The following is a 20,259-nucleotide window of genomic DNA, read 5'->3' as shown; positions in this document are numbered from 1 at the left end:
TAACCTGCCTACGAACAGAGAGAAAGTTGTGACTTTCTAGGAAAGCTGTGTATTTGTATTCCAAACACAGGAGTTTTCTTGACAAACAAGTCAAAAATTGTCCTAATGGAAAGCAAAGGAAGGAAAAGACGGAATTAATTAGTGCAGAGAAAACAAGGATAATCCTCAATTTCAGAAACAACGAGAAACGAGAAAGAAAGTGAACTACTGGTCATGTCTAGAGGGTTTGGGACTTCGAGAACAAAGCCAAATGACGGTGTGGACAAACCTTTTAACGCAGGCAGCGTTGCAGGGGGAGATTTTGCAGTTTCCATCGACTTTTTCTTTCTTGAAAGGGTCAAGTGCATTTGCAGATGCGCACAGTAATGAACACAGTCTCTTTCCCGTCAAACACTGAAAAGACAAGAGGGATTATAGCCATACCTGGTAATGTGGGAACTCAAAATTGTCCTTTCATATGCAGCTATCTATCACCTAGCTTCTTGTTGTTGACATGACCATTTGACCAACATCAAACCTGAAATTCACAAGTCCACCCTAGCACATATGATTGTTTTGTCAATCTATCTGTGAAAGTGAAAGGAGTACGTGTTAAAAGGATTAATTAAGGTTCCGACCCTTAACCTTTATACGTTCTAACCCGATATCAGATTAGATTATGCCATTGATTTTTTTTTTTTTTTGTAATGAAAGGATAGAAAAATCATGAATTTAGAAATTATATTTGAAAATTTTCTATTTCTCAATTTATTTGAGTGATTAGTTTACTACTATTAATAAACAAACTTGACCATAATTTACCCCGGCCAGGGATGTTGGGTGCTGTGTGTGTGCGCAGGATGAGAGAGCTCATTCCCTATCCCTTGAGGTTTTTGAACATTTCTCTTGTATAGATATTGTATTTTAGTGAATATAATTTTTTTTCATTCTTTTCTTGCTTATTTTTGGTTACATAATCTTGTTTCATTCCTTCACTATAAAGGAAGGAGAGTTTGTAAACTAATTTAGTTGTCCTAATGACATGTGAGGAGAGCTTAAGACGACATGAAGGTTGGATTAAAATCTTGACACGTGATGCATGCATTTAATTCATAAATTATCTTTTTTATATTTTTTTAAAAGATTTTTGATCTATTCAATATGAGATCTACAATCATGCGACGTAATTGTTCTTAAACTATCAATGATAAGAGTTGTCATGTTTTGGATGACAAATTAAATTTGAGCAATCTAATTTCCCACCTCTTAATCTTGTCTAATTGTACTTAAAAGGAAATTATCTTAAGTTTGAAACTCAAAACATCTCATGAGATGAAATATCATTCCTATGGCAAACCATAACTTTAATACTTTAGAAAAATGTTGATAATCCATAACTGGTTTCTTAATTAACAATATGCTTAGGAGTTTCCAAAATTAGAGAAGTGAAAGAAATTGGGAATGAGAGAGAGAAAGAAGAATTAATACATACAGACACGATAGTGGAATGTTTTAACGGGAGGAGATCAGAAGACAGCCTTATAAATAGATCCTCCCTGTTCTTTTACTTTGGCGTGACTAGTAAGCATACTAAAGAAATCATCATAAATATCAAATGTGGGATTTAAAATTATCAGCAGTCTAATGGATTTTCAAGCACATGAGCAAGCCATAAATTTTACAAAATTTACGAGATATTCATTAATTTATTCCAAATATATAGTACTAACATTTTTTTTTGTCATGCTTGCTTTATTGGTACCCCTATAATTTGCTTTCACCATCGCACAGGGTTTCTTAAGCTTTCTGCATACAACCAAAGGGGATAACCTCAAGTCCAAGTTCTATCAACTGTTCTCTTTGCCTTCAAAAAGAGGCTTTGGTACCCCTTATCTGTATATAAGCCATGGAGAGCGAGACAAAGTTTTGTTTCATAACCAAGTTAATTAGGAGAAATTTCCTTAGGAAATGGTTAAGCTAACGATTGTTGGAAGGGTGAATGACGGGTTGCCACTGGCTCAAGGGGCAAGGTATGTGAATACAGAGAATGACAACTTCTCATATTACAAGCAACAAGGAGAATTCATAATCAAAGAAATCTCTAGAGGAGCTTTACCACCTTCCAAAATGACCATCCGCGTTGATCATCATTCTTTCAAGTACCCCTTTCTCTTTTCTCTCTGTAAATTAATTACGTAAAAAATAATATATATGTTCATACTTTCATTTTCTTGCTGCATAAAACTTGATTAATTTTTTTGGACAAGTTCATTTAAGTTTTTGAGGCAAGGATGATTAATTATCAGAATAGAGGTTGCTAGATTTAGAGCATGACAGCTCAAATTGTCCATATATTTGGACCATCTCTTCATTACTAATTGAAAGCCTAGAATATATATATATGTCAGAACCAAGAAATTAAGCTACTCATCATCCTCTAAATCATTTATTACTTTACTTGATCTTTTCCCCTTTTGTTCTTTTTTTTTTTTTTTACCTTAAGCTATTTGGTCGTGAATGGAATCTGCTTCATCACGTTGTGCGATTCTTCCTATCCAAGAAAACTAGCTTTCCATTATCTGCAGGATCTGCAGAAGGAGTTTGACAAGTTTGATCATAGCCTCATAGGGAAAATCACAAGACCATACAGCTTTATTAGATTTGGTAAATATCCCCAGAAATTGGTTTATAATTTACATTAAATCTTTGACTGTTAAACAACCAAAGGAAACAAAAGGAGAATATAGTTTAAGAACTAATTGAATCAACATATTGCTTTGACGTTTCCATGTTTCTTTTAACGTTAATCACGGTGGAAATTAGGCAGTATTGAACACACTTGGGTAAGTTTGATGTTTTTTTGTTTTTTTTCTTGTCTCCTATATCTGTTTTGCCTTGCAGATGGTATTATTGCTAATGTTAGAAAGCAATATATTGATACAAGAACACAAGCTAATCTATCAAAGCTGAACGCTAATCGTCGTCAAGAACTGGACATAATTACTGAAAACGTGTCCGACATTATAGAAAGAAGACGAAATTCAGGTTAGTTTACCTCTGTGCATGCGCCTGAGTTAATTAATGCCTGAATTTGCTGTTTAATTAGTTAATCTTTTGATTTTATACAGGAATATTTGAGACACCAGCTACGCCTCGGACTTCCTCCCAAGTTTGGGGTTCTCCACGGCTTGAGGTATGTTAATCGGAATGGAATGCATCAAACATCTCAATTTGTCCGATAAGACAGGCAAAAATTTGATTTCTCCAAAACATTATTGTTTAAATTTGTTGCAAATGCTAACTTATCTTTGTTAGCAGGCAATTACGTTGATATGGACGCCCATTGCAATCATTGCTGTTGTTGCTTCGGTTCTTTTATGGGTTAGCCTTATCCTTACAGACGACTTCTTAACATCAACTTTGTAGAACTCCTGAAATCAGGATTTGGGAGATGTGAGCAAGAAACCAAGGTGACAGAGCATGAAAGAAAGGAAGAACTTAAAATATCTATGCGATGGAAGCTTTTTAATGGCATGAAAAACATGATGGTCATGTATGTTATGTTTCATGTAATTAATATACATCCATATAAAAAGATGTGAATCAATAGAACTCGAAATGAAACAGCAAAGAGTGTGTTTGAGGCACTTTGTTCTTGCTTCTGAACTTGGTGGGTTTCCCCTCCTGATTACTTGATCAATTTCTAAATCCAAGTTTTCATCCTGCAATAATACATGTGCTGTAGCTGACCCTTCCACAAGGGCGCCCCCCGCCCCCACCCTCCCTCGTGACGTCAGAAATTGAATCATCAAGCCTAAGCCTAAGGTCCTTGGCCTAAGTTGCATAAATTATGAATTATACAAGTACTAGTTCAAGGACTAAATTCATTGACTTTTGGGTGAATTATTGTACGACCGTCTGAGCTTATCGGAAGGACAAATTTTCAGAACCTCCTTGGCCTAATGGTAATGAACAAACGTGAAGATGATTTAAGGCAGCGTTTGCCTCCTTCCACATACCTACGCCTGGAAATGGCAGTGTTGCTGAAAATTGAATTTTCCAAGCATTGAATTTATTTAGAAAGTCAATGGTTTCTAATCTTCCCATTGATGATATAGTAATGTAATATGATGGATGGTACTGGCCTGTAACTATATTTTCCACATAAAAATATTTATGGATAACAAAAGGTCAACGAAATGATTAAGCGGACAGAGAAGAAATCAGAAAGTTGAGAAATATATAACCTTTTCTGTTAATAAAGAAGCAATATGAAGATACAATCTTTTTCTCCTCTGTACTTAGACACAACCAAGGGGTACTCCAAGAACAACTTCATGGAAGAATAACAACTAATTAAACTCTGAGGCTCCTTGTAGCCTATTTGGTGTGTCTCTATATTGGAAGGAAAAGTAGCTTATTCCAGGTTTCTGCTAACATGTGCCGATATATTAATTGTAAGGATAATTAGAAGTTATTCTCCCTTGAAAGTTGCCATGGAAAGCTGCCCTTATATGTACATTACATCATTATTAATATTGAAATCACTACATATGTCTTCCCCGGATACAGAACCGACGAACTCATTTCCTGAAATCTGGGCTTCGAACTTGAATTGCGAGCCAAATATTTCATTTATTGATGAATTGCTTAGTCCATCATGAAGATCACTGCCAAATACTCCCTCATTTAGCGAATATCCATTTATGAAGGGATCTTGGAAGTTTGAACTTGAACCTTGATTAAAGCCATCTGAGGAAGTCACCGGCTTACCTGAATTTGCGAAGCTCCCACCTTCTTGATCTAGCGATAGCCACTCTGCAAATAATAGCTTTGGCAAGAAGCTCCTTTGAGGCTCTCTAGGAAAGTCAAAATGCTGTGGAAAAGCTTGATCAATATCTATCGATGATTTCTCAATGTGCTGCAAGGAGTCATAGCTTGGCATTTGGCCTATTACGGTTTGGGGAGACACAGTAGATTCTGTGTTTTCTGAGCTTGAGGTGGTATTGTGAGTTCTGGTCTTAGCTTCGGATTCTTCAACTTTTGCCACTTTCTTCTTGAGATAGGAATGCCAGTAGTTCTTGATCTCATTGTCTGTTCTTCCGGGCAAATGTTGTGCAATTTGGGACCACCTAGTCAATAAAAAATGCATCATCCTCGTTAGTGCTTTGTAAAACTGAAAACGTCTGCCTTCATGATTAATGACAATTGCGTTTTCACTAAATTACTACTGCTATTCTAGAATCTAGACTAGAATATAAAACAATTCAGGATTGTTGCTGAGCGAAAGGAATCAACAGGCTTTAGCTGGAAAAAATCGCATTTGCTTAGCATAATTTGTTTTGATCATAACAATTGATTGGAGTTCCAGTTTGACTTTGGAACTACCTGTATTCATTGTGGCCATGTGGTTAATTTGGCCTGTTGGAGGCAGTTACAACCAAATTAGAAATTATACTATCCTCTAGAAAAGTTACAAGATTTATTATTATTATTATTATTGTTTAAGAGTAAATAGATTACTGATTATAATAAGAGTATTAACTAACCCAAGAATTGTATGAATTATATTAAAAGTCAACCTAAGTTTTCATCAAGGGCATATAAATTAAGGTGAGTTCATTGGTTTCATTCTAGAAAAGTAAAAATTTAATACAGCCGGGTGTATTAGTAAATGGAACAGCCTTGTAACTTACTTGTTGCCTAACATATGATGAAGGGTCAGGATTGTCTCCTCCTCTTGTGGCGTAAACATCCCTCTCTTTAATCCTGGTCTCAAGTAATTAATCCACCTTAATCTGCAGCTCTTCCCATTCCTCTGCAAACCTGAGATGTAAAGTTACAAGTTTACAACCGTCAGGACCAAAACCAGGGTGAACTGTTGAGAGGCTATTTTAGTCATTTTAAAATGGATGTCATCATCAATCTCTTTCACTTTCTCTTTCTTTCTTTTTCTTTTCTCACACACAATAAAAGAATCAATCGCTTTCCTTTAACTCAAGATTTTACCACGAACTGTTTGCTGTTGACTTGAGTGGGAGCGGAACGACGATTGCGAAGACAATTGTAGTGAATGTTTTAGGCAGACGGGCAAACCAAATTACAGAAATATTTATTCCATGACACGAGTTACCTTGGAAGAAACAACCCTTTTTTGCTCAATAGTTAGAACAAAAGTAAAATAAAGAACAACTTGGTCCTCGAACATTGCATAATCTTACACCAGTGTCGGTAAAACCAAGCTCACTCCAATTCCCATGTACCAATTTGCAACAAGTTAAATAGTGATAATAAGCCTGAGTTAGATTAAGTACTCTCAAAGCAAAGAAAGCCCAGGTGCATTTCAGTAATCAACAGCCCTCTAAGAGAATGCCATCCATAATGCACTTGGATACAAATAAACTCCAGAATATTGCAGGGGACTCAATATCAATTTAACAAAAGGTTCATTCTTTCTAATGCTACTTGTTCCGTTAAAGACTACAAAATAAAGGGTGTAGAAATGTCTGACAAGGAGTGAATTAAGAAGAGTGATGAACTGACCTGCATTGATGGGAACAGAGCTCCAGCAACCATGGCCATGTTTGAGGACATAGTTTCTGAGCTTCAGGTCTTCTTCAGGTGACCATAAGCCCTTCCTGTGCTTGGCTTTTGGCTTGTCAGATGGCTTGCAACCCATTCTTTTTGCCTGAGAGACCGTGCCTGCCTTGTTACAGCTTAAAAAGTTGGCTTATCAGTTATCAGAGAGACAAAAGAAAATAAAGGGAGGGAGAGAGAGAGAGAGAGAGGGCCAAAGGCTATGAGGTTAAGGGCAGTCTACAGGAGAAGGAGCAAAAGCAATAAATAGCCGACTCAAAAAGGTTTAAGAAGTTTTGAGCTAAGATTAGTTGTAAGTTTACTATTTTAATGAGGAAAAGAAATTAATACTGTGACTAGTATTAGTACTTAATTGTGAGCTATGATTATCATCTTTGTCGAATAAAGAGACCTTTTCTTTTTCTTTATCCTTTTTTCTTTTTCTTTTTTTTTTTTAGTTTTTCATTGCAGAAGAAAGAATAATTCTTTTAAAGCCGAGGAAATGTCGATGTTACCCTATCTTCAAAAGCAATGTTGATTAATTACATTTAATTGACTTCGTGATACCTAACCTACGATGTCTTTAATTAAGGGAAATTTTTTTTAAAAAAATACGCTAAGCAGTCTTTTGGACCACACTTAGCTGGTAAAAGTAGCTACAAATATATACTTTTATTCTTTTTCTTTTTTTGGTACATAGGAATATCTTCCAGGTAAGCATAATTTCTTTATACTTTCGTTGAAATTGCTTCTAAGTTCTAACTCTTAAGCTTTTTGCAAGCCTTTATGATTACTCTTAACCATAACTTTGTCAACACTTGGTGGATATTAGTCCCCTAAGCTAATTTTTTTTCGCATTGGTTTACCTTTTACATTTCTAATTATATATACATATTTTTTGTTGTTTTCACCTGGCAATTTAAGAAAAAATTATGGTTTTTATATTCATTTTTTTATTTTTAATATTATAATTTTTGAATGTTCCAAAATAAAACTGTAGGTATTCAATTTAAAATGAATAAAAGTATCATAAAGAATAGAATTAAACATTCACACCATTACAAACCGATGGCTATATATGACTTTGTTACTAACCTGTAATTAATCATTGGGCGAAAGAAGGAAAGAGAAAAAAAAAAGAAGAGAGTTGAATTTTAATAATCATTTTCTGAATAAGAAATAAGTAAATACCCACGTTAAACAATTTAATAACACTTTTAGGTTTTACCCCACTCTCCGGTGCCCTTTGAGTTTCTGAGTGATTCCAATCCAAGTGTCTGTTTTGCCTTACTGCAATCTTTATTCTCTGAAGGTTCTCTCTTCATCCCCTTTCCTCCTTCTCAAGGGGATAAAAAAAAGGGCCACCTATTACCAAGGTCAATTTCCCAGAAATCAAAGTGTTGTACGTTTTTATACCTTCCCACGTGCGCATTAAGACATGATCACAACCATTTTCTCAATAGATATATATTTTTTCTATTTTTAGTATGACTTTTTTTAATAATATATTTACATATGAATAAATATATTAATAATTACGTGCTCAAGAGGAAAGTCAATTAACACATAAAATCAGTAAATATAACATATAATTAAAAAAGATGTAAACTTGAAGCAAATCTGCTTCCTATGAAAATTAATTCAAAATCTAAAAATTTGAGAGCCTATTATCCATTAAGGAGATAAGGGCAAATTTAATATTAGAGATGACACTAATTACAAAAGAAAAACATTAGTTGACTTTATAGAAATCTATGTAAATGCGATGTTATATATAAATTTTAACTATTGTGAGAAGTGAGAACTAAACCCCTTAACCCCTCAACCCTTAAATAGTCACTTGGGTTTGTGTAAAGAGGCGACAGCTCGAACCAAAAGATGCTCCTATTCTTGCAGCATTTTAGAACTTATATTAAAGCTTTGATAAAATTGTTACAGGCCCTGATGTCAAGTTGACATAGGTGGAATGGATAGTGGTTTAATTTGTTGCATATCAATTACTCCTCTTTGCTTAGTTTAATAAAAAAAAAAAAGGGGGGGGAAATGAACTCGTTTTAGTATTTTACAATGTGATCTCTTTGTTCTTTCTAGACCGACAGGCTGAGGTTTTGTCCAATGCATCGTTTCAAGCTTATTTTAATGGTGAAATCCTTGGCAATTGGTGCATAAATTTGACCATCCAAATTAATCAATTTGTGATTTTGATTAAAAAAAGGTTTTCGGTTAAATAAACAGTGTTTGTACAAATAATTAAAACGCGTATCATATGCTTTGTCACATTATTTGGAAATATGTGGTTGGTCCGGATTATGATCGAATGAATAGGGCCCGATAAGTGATTACTTGGTCAGAGGAACATTATGCAATGATTAATCAATCATTGCCAATTATCTGCCGTTAACTGTTGTTGGTACTAATTCATAAACTAGTAAATAAAATATTTTCTCTAATGAAATTGCTGCACTTTGACAGATTGTATCTACGTTTTCAAATTGGGAGAGACATTAATTAAATGAGTAAGAAAATTGTCATCGCGCATGGATTAATACATTAAAAAAATAATATCATATAATTAAATTAAAAAAATAATTTGGTTATGTCAACTTGAAGCTCTCATTGGTCCTTTGAATAATTAACAAATTAAAGCTTCTTCCTACTAGCTAATCTCCGATTATTTTATAATGTTCTTGAAGAGTTTTAACTTCTCGATCTCTCAGCAAAAAACCATTGTCCAATACAAGCTTTTTCTATTACACGTGCCAAAATGGAAGAGGTTGATGAAATCAATTGACGATTGTTACCAAACTTTAGAGCTAGCCTTTGTATCATGAAATTAATACAAACATGCCACCTTAGATTCAATATTGAAATTGTTGCTGGCAATCAAATTGAATATTTTCTTTGATATATAATGACTATTTTTTTTATAAAAGTCTTCTAATGGAATTTGTTTCTACTGATACTAATCCTTATATAGGTGATATTAATAAAGATTAAACCAAAAAGGTAAATTCAATTGGTGCCACATCAATATTTCTCTCCTTTATGAACTTTACTTGAACCCCACTCCACCCCATCAAACATTTCTCCTATTTTTTTCTTTTTCCATTAGCTATTTCTTTTATTTACACGTGACAAAGGCTGTTGAATTATTCATTTATTGTATAGTTGTTGAGGTTTATAAACTTAAAAGTTCCTTAATAAATAAATTTTGGGATTAACCGGATGTGTTATGATATTCTTTTACTCTTTCCAAGGTCCAATTGCTTAAAAAAATGGTAATGAATAATAGTGCATTCCTAATACAGAGAACAAATGAAACAACTAGTTTGGTTCGATTCCGTTGGCAACCAATGATCATGTATGTGACGTGATTTTTACCTCGGCTTCTTGTCATATTAGGTGTCGAAGCCTGACACTTTGTGACAAATTCATTACCGTTTTATGCACCTTGATGAATCTCGTACAAATTGCGTACACATAAAAAGACAAATTAATTTCTCCCTTATGTTTTTGTTTTATTTTGTCTAATGCTATATATATAAAGTATTGAAGAAAAGGGTCTCACCAAACGATGTGATGGAAGTCATAATTTGAAGTACACTTTGCTAAAGAAGAAGTGTACTCACTGGAGGGAGATCAATAGTCTAAGATGGCTGATTCATTGGTAGTGTATGATTCAGAAAGACTGGCCCTTTTGCCTTGGCTTAGAAATTAAGTAAAACCACAGGCTCATAATTACTTTCTAAGATTCTTGATTAAACTTTTGCTTAAGTTGCTGTCATATTAAAAGCTCCATAAATATTTAACTAGTGTAGTTATTAGTCCATTTAATAACTTTCCCAGAAAATCATCCCGAGAAGGAATGTAATTACAATTACTTGTACATGAGCTTTCACTCTTTCTCTCTCTCTCTCTTTTATCTTCATTAGAAATGGGATTGGTTGGCGCATGTTAATTTGTATAGGGGTTGATCTTGTTTACTTGTGTAGAAAATCCTGTTATCAATCCGATTTTTCTTGCAGGGTCATGTGGTCAACTTTTTCTTCGCAATTACTTTCTTGTCATTCTAAATTACATAATTGCTTAAGTCAGCTTTCTCCCACCAAACTTTATAAAAAAATCACAAATGACGAAATCCTCATAAAACTTCAACATTAACCTACCTCTCAAATTAAAAAAGAAAAAAAGAGAGAGATCAAGTCAAAGTAGAGCTTTAGACAAGTAGTTCTCATTCCCACAAGGGAAGAAATAAGTGTCGGCATATTGCATTTGGAGTTTGATATATGTACATAGAACACTATTATCCTATGAAAAAAAATATTGTGGTGTATACATATTGCGGATGTATATACATACGCATTTGTGTGTGTACATATATATATATTTAAATATAAAAAAAATATTAATTTCGAAAGACATGTAAGCCATTCTATGAGGGGGAATGTTTAAGCTTCCCTTAATTTAGAAACAAGACATGCATGGTAATATTTCATCTTATAAAGCGTTTTCTAAAATTAAAACGCCACCTGATCCTCACTATTCATTAAACAATGAGTTATTTTAATGGAATTACACAATTAATTAGTTCCAATCATTCGGCACAATCTGAAATTAATTAATTTAATTGATTCTTTTGGTACTTAATTTGTTTAATCCATAGATATTATACGTACAAACATAATTTCTTTTCAACACATTCATCTTCTCCTCTAGAAAAAAACAGGAAAAGACAGTTTCAAGTTCCATTGAGACGTCATGCTAAAGATTCATCAAAATAAGAAAAAAAAAGAAACTTCATACTAAAGATGACATCTTTTTTTTTTAATGTATATGGATTTTTTTATTAATTAGATATGCATCGATCAATAAATTCAAGTCTTCTGGACTGCCTCCCTTCTGCAATACATAAATCTATAAGAATTGCCATTTGATAGACCTTTAATTATTATTGTTTATTAATTTATCTTCTCTTTAAACTATTCTCAATTTCTTGCAATGACTTGATGCTCTGATCTTTTAAATACAACTAAAAAGGGCTGAAGAATTAAAAATGTGGGTCGCAGAAAAATATCATAGAGCCGTCCACTCAATTGGAATTTGCAAAGTGTTCTGAAGTCATTAGACTAACTCTAGGTTACTTAACCAAGTGATATTGACACTAAATTATGTTCGTGGTCATCTTAATTAATACCATAGAAAAATTAATGATTAAAGAAGATATTGAGACAAAAAAATGTGACTCACCATACACGCGATATAGCATATATTAAAATCGTTGAGCAGTCGTCTTTTTAAACTGTAGCTTTTCAGTGACAAGAGAGATTAGTAAACAAGATTATCATAAGCATGGAGCTAATGTTAATTAAGCATGTGCTTGTGTTAATTGTACTAGACTGCTGATGCAATGGTGTCCACTTGTCCCTCTCTGACCTATGCTTTTCCCATTTCTCTTTTAACAGATTTCCTTGTAAAGTATAAATGTATAAATGATTAAAGAAAGCGTTTAAAAGTGATGGTGGAGCCGTAAAGTTGTGACATGTTGATGATGACCATATGTTGGAATCCCAATGATATTGAGCTACAAGTTTAATTGAGGTATAAAGCTCTAACTGTTGGAATTATACGGTGATTTTAGGTGAGAAACGGATAACACCTCTAATTAGATGACCTTAATTAAAGGGAAGAACAGTAGTTAATTTCAGATTCCTCCAATTCTTCACGCAAAATATGAAAGAAAAATTGTACACAGTTGATATTCTAAAAGATCATGTTGGCTGACTTGTGGAATTTTTTTTTAAAAAAAGATAATATATCCATCATCATCACCTAAACCAGAGAGAGGCACGGAAGCTTCGAATGTCAACGGCAATCTTTCCTAAAGCCAAACGATCAAAATCAACAGAGATTAATGAAGATATTGCGTGCCCATGGCTCATATTGGGACGAATGAGAAAAGTGCAGAAGACAGCTCCGTATCTCCATCTGTCATATTCCAGATGCTGCCAAAGCCTTATAAGTGTATACAAATACGTCTACATCTCTACGTTAACATGCTGAATGGTATATAAATGTCCTATATATTTTTTTATATACATGTCGTATACCTAATGTTGACTTTTGTCAGTTGTCTCCATGACAGAGATCAGATGAAACTTGGAAGTAATATCATTTATTCCTAATTAAACGACCAATTGGCATACTTATCTTTACAGAAGATAAGATATGCTTATTTAAAAAGTTTTAACGATCAACTAATCATACGCTGAGAATGGGCATACTAATCAATACTCTTTTTGTTTTTTTTTTTTAACATGGAAGTCTGCCATGGGTTTTGTAAAGGGGAAGTCCTCTTCCCATTCTTATCAATGAAATCTCCTTATGCCTTTCAAAAAAAAAAACTAATCATACGCTGAGGATAACATCAACTAATCATAAGCTTTGAACTATGTCTTATTTGCTAATTGCTACTATTAATTTCTTGATTTGCTGTTTACCTGCTGGAAGGCTTCCTGCCACATTTGGAATAAGCATATCGTTGACCCAATCTCTACCATCTAATCGGAAAACATCTCTTCTTTCAATTTCCTGAGTAATTAGCGATAGGTTTCTAAATTTCTTCACTCACTCGGATGGAGAATTATATTTTGACCACCATGGTGGTGATGCCATTTCAAACAGTAACATTGTTTAGTTACATTCTTCTGTTTGAACATGTAGTTTTATGAATAACAAAATAATGTATATGGTTTCATTTCTAGAATAAAATTGAATTGTTTTTTTACTTTTTTAATATTATTTTTTTTTCTTATTCCTATATGCTTTCACTATATATCAGGACTTGAAAAACTAAGAAGCAAATAACAGAAGTTACGTAAGTGACAAGTGACAATAAAATGAAATTAAGCGTCCGTATATCATGTTTACCTAGGGCCAATCTGTATATGTAAGTAAATTTTTACTGATCAATATTAAAGTATTTTGTAAGCATAATATTTTTAAATTTTTTAAAAATTATTTAATAAAATTTTATTTTTATTACATTCAATTAATTTATTATTTTTAGTTTGAATCAAATAAATTTTTATAATTAAAAATCAATTACTTTCGTTAGTGAAAATGAAACTTATAATTTTATATTATCTGTATTAATGTAGTATGTTAACTTATTATAATAAATGATTTGTGCTTCCGATTATGTTTTGTTTTTTGATTTTGCTAGAATTGTTTGTTTTGATTTTTCTGTTGCAACAATGCTATGCTTTTGTCTTTCACTTTTCCATGTATCAATCTTACTTTTCACTGTGAAAAGCCAACATGTCATATTGCACGCGATATAAAATGATAAATATCATTTAAATTAATGTAAACATTAATAATAAGAAGATCTTTGATTCAAAATAAATATATAAAAAATTAATTAAATTTAATTAAAAAATAAAAAAATTTAAAATTTTAAAAATAATTTAACAACTTTTTAAAATATCATATTTATTTTATATTTAGATTTGCAATAAAGTTTAAGACGTTCACCTGAAATTATTTCAAGTAAGGAAAAGTTTGAAGCAATTAGAAAAGGTTATGAAAGGAAAGGTTACACATGTACCAGTGATATCCGACATGAAGCTGTTCTGTTTTCCAATATAGCGCTATCTGGTGCGTTTATTTGAAAAGCATTTAATCTTCGATCGCGAACCACCATGTATGGCTGATATCTCAAATCTATTGCCTCATTGCACTTTCAATCAGCTAAAACAAATCCATGCCCTCATTATCACCACTGCCCTTTGCCAAAACTTCCACATTTTCTCCACATTTCTTCGTCGAAGCACCGAGTTCGGATCCATGGTTTACTCCGATCTCATTTTCTCTAAAATGGGTACTCCTTTCTACTCGCGAATCATGCCTTGGAATATCATGGTTAGAGGCTACGCCTTTAATGGACCCCTTGAAGATTGCATGTCTGTGTTTGATGAATTGCCTCAAAGAGGGTTGAGACCTGATAATTACACTTATCCATATGTGTTAAACTCTTGCTCTCAATTGGGGTTGTTTAGAAAATCCCAAAACGTGCATTGCCAGATTCTAAAATCTGGCTTTGAATCAAGTTTTGAAGTTTCCAATTCGCTTTTTAATATGTATTTAAAAATGCAGGCTTCTCTTGAAGTAAAGAAGGGCGAACGACGCGATGCCCGTAAAGTTTTCGATGATATGTCAGTGAAACCTGTGCAAGTATGGAATCAGATGATATACCAATGCGTTTGCAATGGTAACGTAAGTTCCGCTATAGATTTGTTTGTTTCGATGCCGGTAAAAGATGTTATTTCGTGGAATATTATGATTTTGGGTTACACTAGAGTCGGGGAACTTTCAAAGGCAAGGCATTTGTTTGAAAGGATACCGGAGAAGAATGTTGTTTCATGGACTTCGATGATTGGAGCATATGCTGATGCAGGAGACCTTGACACAGCGAGAAAGATTTTTGAGAAAATGCCATGCAGGAATGTGGTTTCATGGAATTCAATGATTTCGAGTTATACTAAACATGAGAGATTTCAAGAAGCATTAGATCTTTTTGAGCAAATGCAAATAGAAGGCGTAGTTTCGGATGAATATACATTTGTTTCTGTTCTGTCAGCATGTTCCCACTTAGGTGCTCTGGAGATAGGCAAATGGATACACTTCCTGATACAAGATTGGCCTCGATTGGGGGTTATAGTAAGGACTGCCCTTATAGACATGTATGCTAAGTGTGGGGATATTAGCAGAGCTTTTACGTTGTTTATCAAAATAAAGAAGAGTGATGTGTTTTGTTGGAATGTTATGATAAAATCACTAGCTATCCATGGAAGAACAGAGGATGCGATTAGGATTTTCTTTCTTATGCAGAAGGATGGATTGAAGCCAAATGATTTCACCTTTACTAGTGTTTTGTTTGCTTGTAGCCATGGAGGCCTGGTAGAGGAAGGTCGGAAAATCTTCTACAGTATGGAAAGAGATTTTGGAGTTAGTCCAAAGCTTGAACACTTCGGATGTTTTGTAGATTTACATAGCCGAAATGGTCAGCTTGAGGAAGCGCAGCTTCTAGTGAAGGATATGCCGTATAAGCCCGATATTGCTATTTGGGGAGCTTTGTTAGGGGGATGTAGGGTAAGAAGTGACTTGAAGTTAGCGGAAAAGGTGGTAGAGAGAGCCACTGAGTTGGAATCAAAAGAATCAGGAGTTCATGTCCTTTCGTCTAACATCCATGCTTCAGTTGGTCAATGGCCTCAGGCTCTGAATGCTAGACAAAAGATGGAAGAGAGGAAAATTTTGAAGAAGGTAGGAGGCAGCACCATTGTTTAGAATGCTTTTAGGGCATTGAGAACTACATTGGACAGCAATGGTAAAGGCTAACAGAAATTCCATGAAAGAAATCGGTTTCCAATACAGAGAGCAGCAAACTATAGAAATCCTAAACTTTGTAAGCGATCAACAAAACTTGTCTCAGCAAGTTATTGTTGGAATGACTATTTGATCTTTGATCAATCGTGCCTAGGATTTGGACTATTGCCACTTCTGCTAAGCTTAAGTGTTTCCTCATAGTGGATCTATGTCATTCCGCACCCCAACCATTTGGCAAAGTCAGCCAAGTAATCTAACATTGAAGATCCTTCCCTTGAACAAAGTGAATTGTCTCCCACACTTCCATGTACATTTATATATTAAATAAAAAATGGAATCCAAATAATAGGAGCTTGTAGTTTTTTTTCATTCCATCACAAACGAACCATCCACAGCTGCAGTCCAGTTGGCCATAATTTCATTCTGTCAAAGTAGAAATAATACAAGTACCCTAAAATTTTGATTTGGTGCATGCTCAAAGACATGATAGCATTGTAAGCTTGTTTAATGAACAACCATCCACCAAGATTCAAAGCCAATTATCCACCTTACACATTACACTGGGAGCACAATCAGCTTTACATGAAAACAAAGCAGACATATTCCATAGCCAGGATATGACAGCCCATTATACCCCAAAACAATAGCTGGTTAAATCATTCTTAAAGTGTATAAAACCATAAACCATCTAAGTTGGGAGACCAATGTGACAAGGGACTCAGACAAGACAGACCATGATCAGCAGTGACCTAAACTATAATAAAAGCGAACACTAAAAAAATGGTTTGTGACCAAATTAGGGTGCAAAAGTTTGCCATAGTGTCAATGTTTCAGTCACCTTAATCAACTTAGGATACCCAAGTACCAGAATTCTCTCACTAAATACCATCAGGCCATCAACTCTTGATGCCCAAGCAATATTCTCAGGATGTAGCAGTCAGGATGCAAGCAGGAAGGTTCACTCTTGACATCCATGCCAAAGTCAAGTAGTAATCATGTTGAACTGGAATCTGGAAAGCTGCTGAGGAATGGTTGATATGACTGGTCCATATCTCTGTTCGACATGCAAGTGTTCTTTATTAGAAGGAAGAAGCAATATGGACTAAATAACCATTAAATTGCAGGAAATTAGCTGTAGAAATCCAAAGGAAGGAAAAAAAAATTTAAGACAAGAAATATGTTGGCTGTTAAGAGCAGACATCATTTTAGAGAAGAAACATATGATATGCCAAGGGTAATTTGCCAGAGATCCATAGTTCATTCTCTATTTCCCCTTTACAAAGCTTTTGAAATCTTGAATTCTCAACATATTTATTAACTCAAATATAAAAATAAAATATGAAAGGAATAGAAAGTTGCAAAACTCAAATTATAAATCTAGTTGAAGAATGGATTGAGAGTAGGTATACTCCCTACCTGAACATTATCATATAGCTCAAACAACGGTACAGCAAGAAGTTTCAGATTTTTTGGTACTGCAAAGTACTCTTTCTCAGACAAGTGAACAAGGAAAAGCTTCTTGCACTCCTGCATGTCAACAGTACAGGAGGTTGAGAAAGGATAGCATACCATTAATAGCAACATGAAGTACACAAAGATCAAGAATAACTGCACGCTACCTTGGGTTTTGTGATGTGGGGAGGACAATATGGATACATTATGGTCTCAAAGTTGGGCCTCCACCAGATGGCCACACATTCACCAATCTGCAACAAGACAACAAGCAATTAAGCATAAGGAAATTGTTCCAAACCATATCACTGCATAGTTCAAAGGAAATTGTAAGGACAACATGCCCTCCTCATCCTAGTAAAATAAGTACAAGAAATCTCTACCTGCCAGTCTGGCACAAGAGCGGGTGAATTAGCTCCAAGCTTGCTGGTCAGCTTCCTTTTCAAACCCTCAATCTCTGAAGCCAAAAGTGAAGAGCATAGGTGTTAAACTGACATAAAATCTCCCAAAAAACACAGCAATCAAGATGTACAGAGAAAGAAAGACGTTATGACGGAGAAGGAAAAAAGTGAAAAATAACATGATACCATTCTCTCCAGGCTTCAGGCGCCCACCAGGAAGTTTGCAGAATGTGTTCCCAATTTGCAGAAGAAGAATGTGAGGATGATTATGTTCTTGGACCTGTATGAGAAAATGGCATAAGAAATTGGAGAGCAAGCATTAAAATGGCCATCCTATAAACAACAATGGCAACTAGCAAGTTGAAGACAAAGGAGAAAGTAGCAAAAGTACAACAACAAACTCATAATGCCAAAAAGAATGCTAATTCCTTTAGATATTTAATGGAACAAACATATAAAAATTTTGTGCCCAAAAAAGGAGTCCTTTATGTATTAGGATGTTACGCCTCTTTTCTTGATGCACAATTTACCCTTTACATATGTAAGACTCAGTTGTAAATTTCTGCCAGGTTGACTACTGTGGTCATATGTAAGCACATGCACAAGCTAGAGACCTCTGAGATGTGAAAACAACCTCCCTTCATATGATAAAAAATGAGCAATGACAAGCATATATTGACTGCTGATGCTTAAGTATGTATCAAGATGTGATTTTGGACCAGCATTGATCTAACTGAAAAGCGGATAAACCAAAATAAGCCTTTTCCTTGTTTGTTAAACAACTAACAAACAACCTTATAGACAAATAAATTAACCCTTAAATTGAAAAGTAAGAATCTGAGGCTTTATCATACAGTTGAAGGATCTTTATTATTCAACCAAATATGGAACAACTAAACTTTTAGCAGTTTACATCTTCGAATATATTAGTCTCAAATTCCTACAGGGTGTTCTGAATCTTTCGTACAGGAAATGTTTAAGTTATTATCTCATAATAACTACAAATAGCACAGGGTATTCTAAGATTACCTCCTCAGAGAATGACAAAGCACAAATCTGCATCAAACACATTTATCATCCAATAACAATGCAAGATATTGGTATCACAAAATTAAATACAATTAGAGCATTGAGTTTTTCTGAAGTTTCAACGTGACGAATCTTATTACAAAAAACATTCGTTTCTGATGAAATCTACAAAAATCAGGTCACAAAGGTTTATCATATAAATAATTCAGAATAAAAACAGTTAAAATATGACTGTGACCATTGTGTGTAGGAAACTAGGAGCGAAAACAATTACCATAAATTTTCACATAATGGCTAAACAGAAGCATACTAACATACCAGTAAAATTGCTTCAACGCTTGTCCTCATACCCTCTTTCATATAACTGCAACTTGCAACCAAAAGAAGCAATTACAAACTTGAGCTTCTATAAAGTAAAGTTTCAGCATGCGGGTCTTCTCACTATCTTGTTCTATCCACAATTAATCCTTCAATGGAAACTTTTTTAGTTTAGAGCCTGAATTTGCAGACTTTGGCGGTGGGGGACAAATAATTAACAAAGCTCACTGTTCCGGAAAAGGTAAAAGAGGGCGACAATTTTTCCTTAATCCAAAACATTAGAAACACAATCCAAATCCCAGTTCAAATGTTAAATTGGCTATTTTTTATCAGTAATTTCGTTTTGATCTACAAGATCCCATCAGTTCCCAAAATGGTCTAAGAAAAGTGAAGAAACTAGGGTTTCGAATCTTAGATCATTGACCAGACTAATTCAAATTGTCCAGCATAAGAAATTTGAAGATTAGTTCTCTGTCTCTCTCTTTTTTTAAACGTTACTGAAAGAGAATAGCGCAAAGCAACACACGCATTTAACCGAAAACTAACATTTCTACCATAGGTAGGCTTTCTCAAATAACGAAACAGGAGAATTGAGGTTTATCTAGGGTTTTTCAAATCCAGCAAAACATCTAATTAAATAAAAAAATAAAATGGAGAAAGTGATAAAATTACTTGACTTTCATGCGAGCAAGGCGATCCGCGACGGACGTGTCCTTCTCCATCTTCGGCTCTTTGGTGCCGAAGGTGTAGCTCGACAGTGGATACGTGTTCACCACCGGTGACGTTACCATCTCTCTCCTCTCCCAAAATTACCCACCGAAATTGTATAAGCTTTACAGTTTCAAACTATCGTATCGTTGAACCGTTTCTCTTTCCGGCGGCAAATTGTTTCTTTATAGTCTTTGGGTACAGACTAACAGAGTACGGGGAAGGGAGAGAGAAGAAAATTGGGAGGGAGGCAAATGGACAAAAAGAAATGGTTTAAAAGAAGCTGAGACAGTGCAACATTTTGGTACTACCAACAGTACTGGCATTATAAAGTACTTCAAAAATAGAAAATACTAATAATCCTAAAATTTTGGTAATAGACCTAGCATTTGACTCAAGCTTCGCCGAATGA

General features: G+C 34.3%; 4 protein-coding genes across 9 annotated transcripts; 2 read left to right on the top strand and 2 right to left on the bottom strand.

Moving 5' to 3' along the window:
* Nucleotides 1-1,797: 1,797 nt before the first annotated feature.
* LOC18605553 (SNARE-like superfamily protein) lies at nt 1,798-3,620 on the top strand. Of its 2 annotated transcripts, none has more exons than XM_007038611.3 (5): nt 1,798-2,138; nt 2,483-2,643; nt 2,881-3,024; nt 3,108-3,172; nt 3,298-3,620. In XM_007038611.3, the coding sequence occupies exons 1-5, from the start codon at nt 1,948-1,950 to the stop codon at nt 3,403-3,405; spliced, it is 669 nt and encodes a 222-aa protein (XP_007038673.3). In that variant the 5' UTR covers nt 1,798-1,947; the 3' UTR covers nt 3,406-3,620. The 2 variants fall into 2 exon arrangements, with proteins under 2 accessions (XP_007038673.3, XP_088660457.1); XM_088804331.1 differs by having other exon boundaries at nt 3,295-3,620.
* A 590-nt stretch (nt 3,621-4,210) lies between these two features.
* LOC18605552 (transcription factor LAF1-like) lies at nt 4,211-6,785 on the bottom strand. Of its 2 annotated transcripts, XM_088804330.1 has the most exons (4): nt 6,523-6,785; nt 5,676-5,805; nt 4,753-5,111; nt 4,435-4,649 (listed from the first exon to the last, which is right to left on the bottom strand). In XM_088804330.1, exons 1-4 carry the CDS (start codon nt 6,656-6,658, stop codon nt 4,630-4,632), a joined length of 645 nt encoding a protein of 214 aa, XP_088660456.1. In that variant the 5' UTR covers nt 6,659-6,785; the 3' UTR covers nt 4,435-4,629. The 2 variants fall into 2 exon arrangements, with proteins under 2 accessions (XP_007038672.2, XP_088660456.1); XM_007038610.3 differs by having other exon boundaries at nt 4,211-5,111.
* Nucleotides 6,786-14,107: 7,322 nt separating this feature from the next.
* LOC18605551 (pentatricopeptide repeat-containing protein At5g66520-like) lies at nt 14,108-16,222 on the top strand. Of its 4 annotated transcripts, none has more exons than XM_018117455.2 (2): nt 14,108-14,475; nt 14,710-16,222. In XM_018117455.2, exons 1-2 carry the CDS (start codon nt 14,260-14,262, stop codon nt 15,898-15,900), a joined length of 1,407 nt encoding a protein of 468 aa, XP_017972944.2. In that variant the 5' UTR covers nt 14,108-14,259; the 3' UTR covers nt 15,901-16,222. The 4 variants fall into 4 exon arrangements, with proteins under 4 accessions (XP_017972944.2, XP_088660358.1, XP_088660360.1 ...); XM_088804232.1 differs by having other exon boundaries at nt 14,109-14,434; XM_088804234.1 differs by having other exon boundaries at nt 14,114-14,211.
* Nucleotides 16,223-16,423: 201 nt separating this feature from the next.
* Nucleotides 16,424-20,170, bottom strand: LOC18605550 (Cleavage/polyadenylation specificity factor, 25kDa subunit). The gene is made up of 7 exons (XM_007038608.3): nt 19,812-20,170; nt 19,140-19,185; nt 17,979-18,072; nt 17,775-17,848; nt 17,559-17,645; nt 17,356-17,466; nt 16,424-16,993 (listed from the first exon to the last, which is right to left on the bottom strand). The coding sequence occupies exons 1-7, from the start codon at nt 19,928-19,930 to the stop codon at nt 16,922-16,924; spliced, it is 603 nt and encodes a 200-aa protein (XP_007038670.3). The 5' UTR covers nt 19,931-20,170; the 3' UTR covers nt 16,424-16,921.
* Between the last annotated feature and the right edge of the window lie 89 nt (nt 20,171-20,259).

Source organism: Theobroma cacao, chromosome 3, assembly GCF_053813885.1.
Source record: "Theobroma cacao isolate CCN51 chromosome 3, ASM5381388v1, whole genome shotgun sequence".
Lineage (NCBI taxonomy): Eukaryota > Viridiplantae > Streptophyta > Magnoliopsida > Malvales > Malvaceae > Theobroma > Theobroma cacao.
The sequence above is the reverse complement of the archived record's forward strand: the minus strand, read 5'-3'. Positions and strand labels throughout refer to the sequence as shown.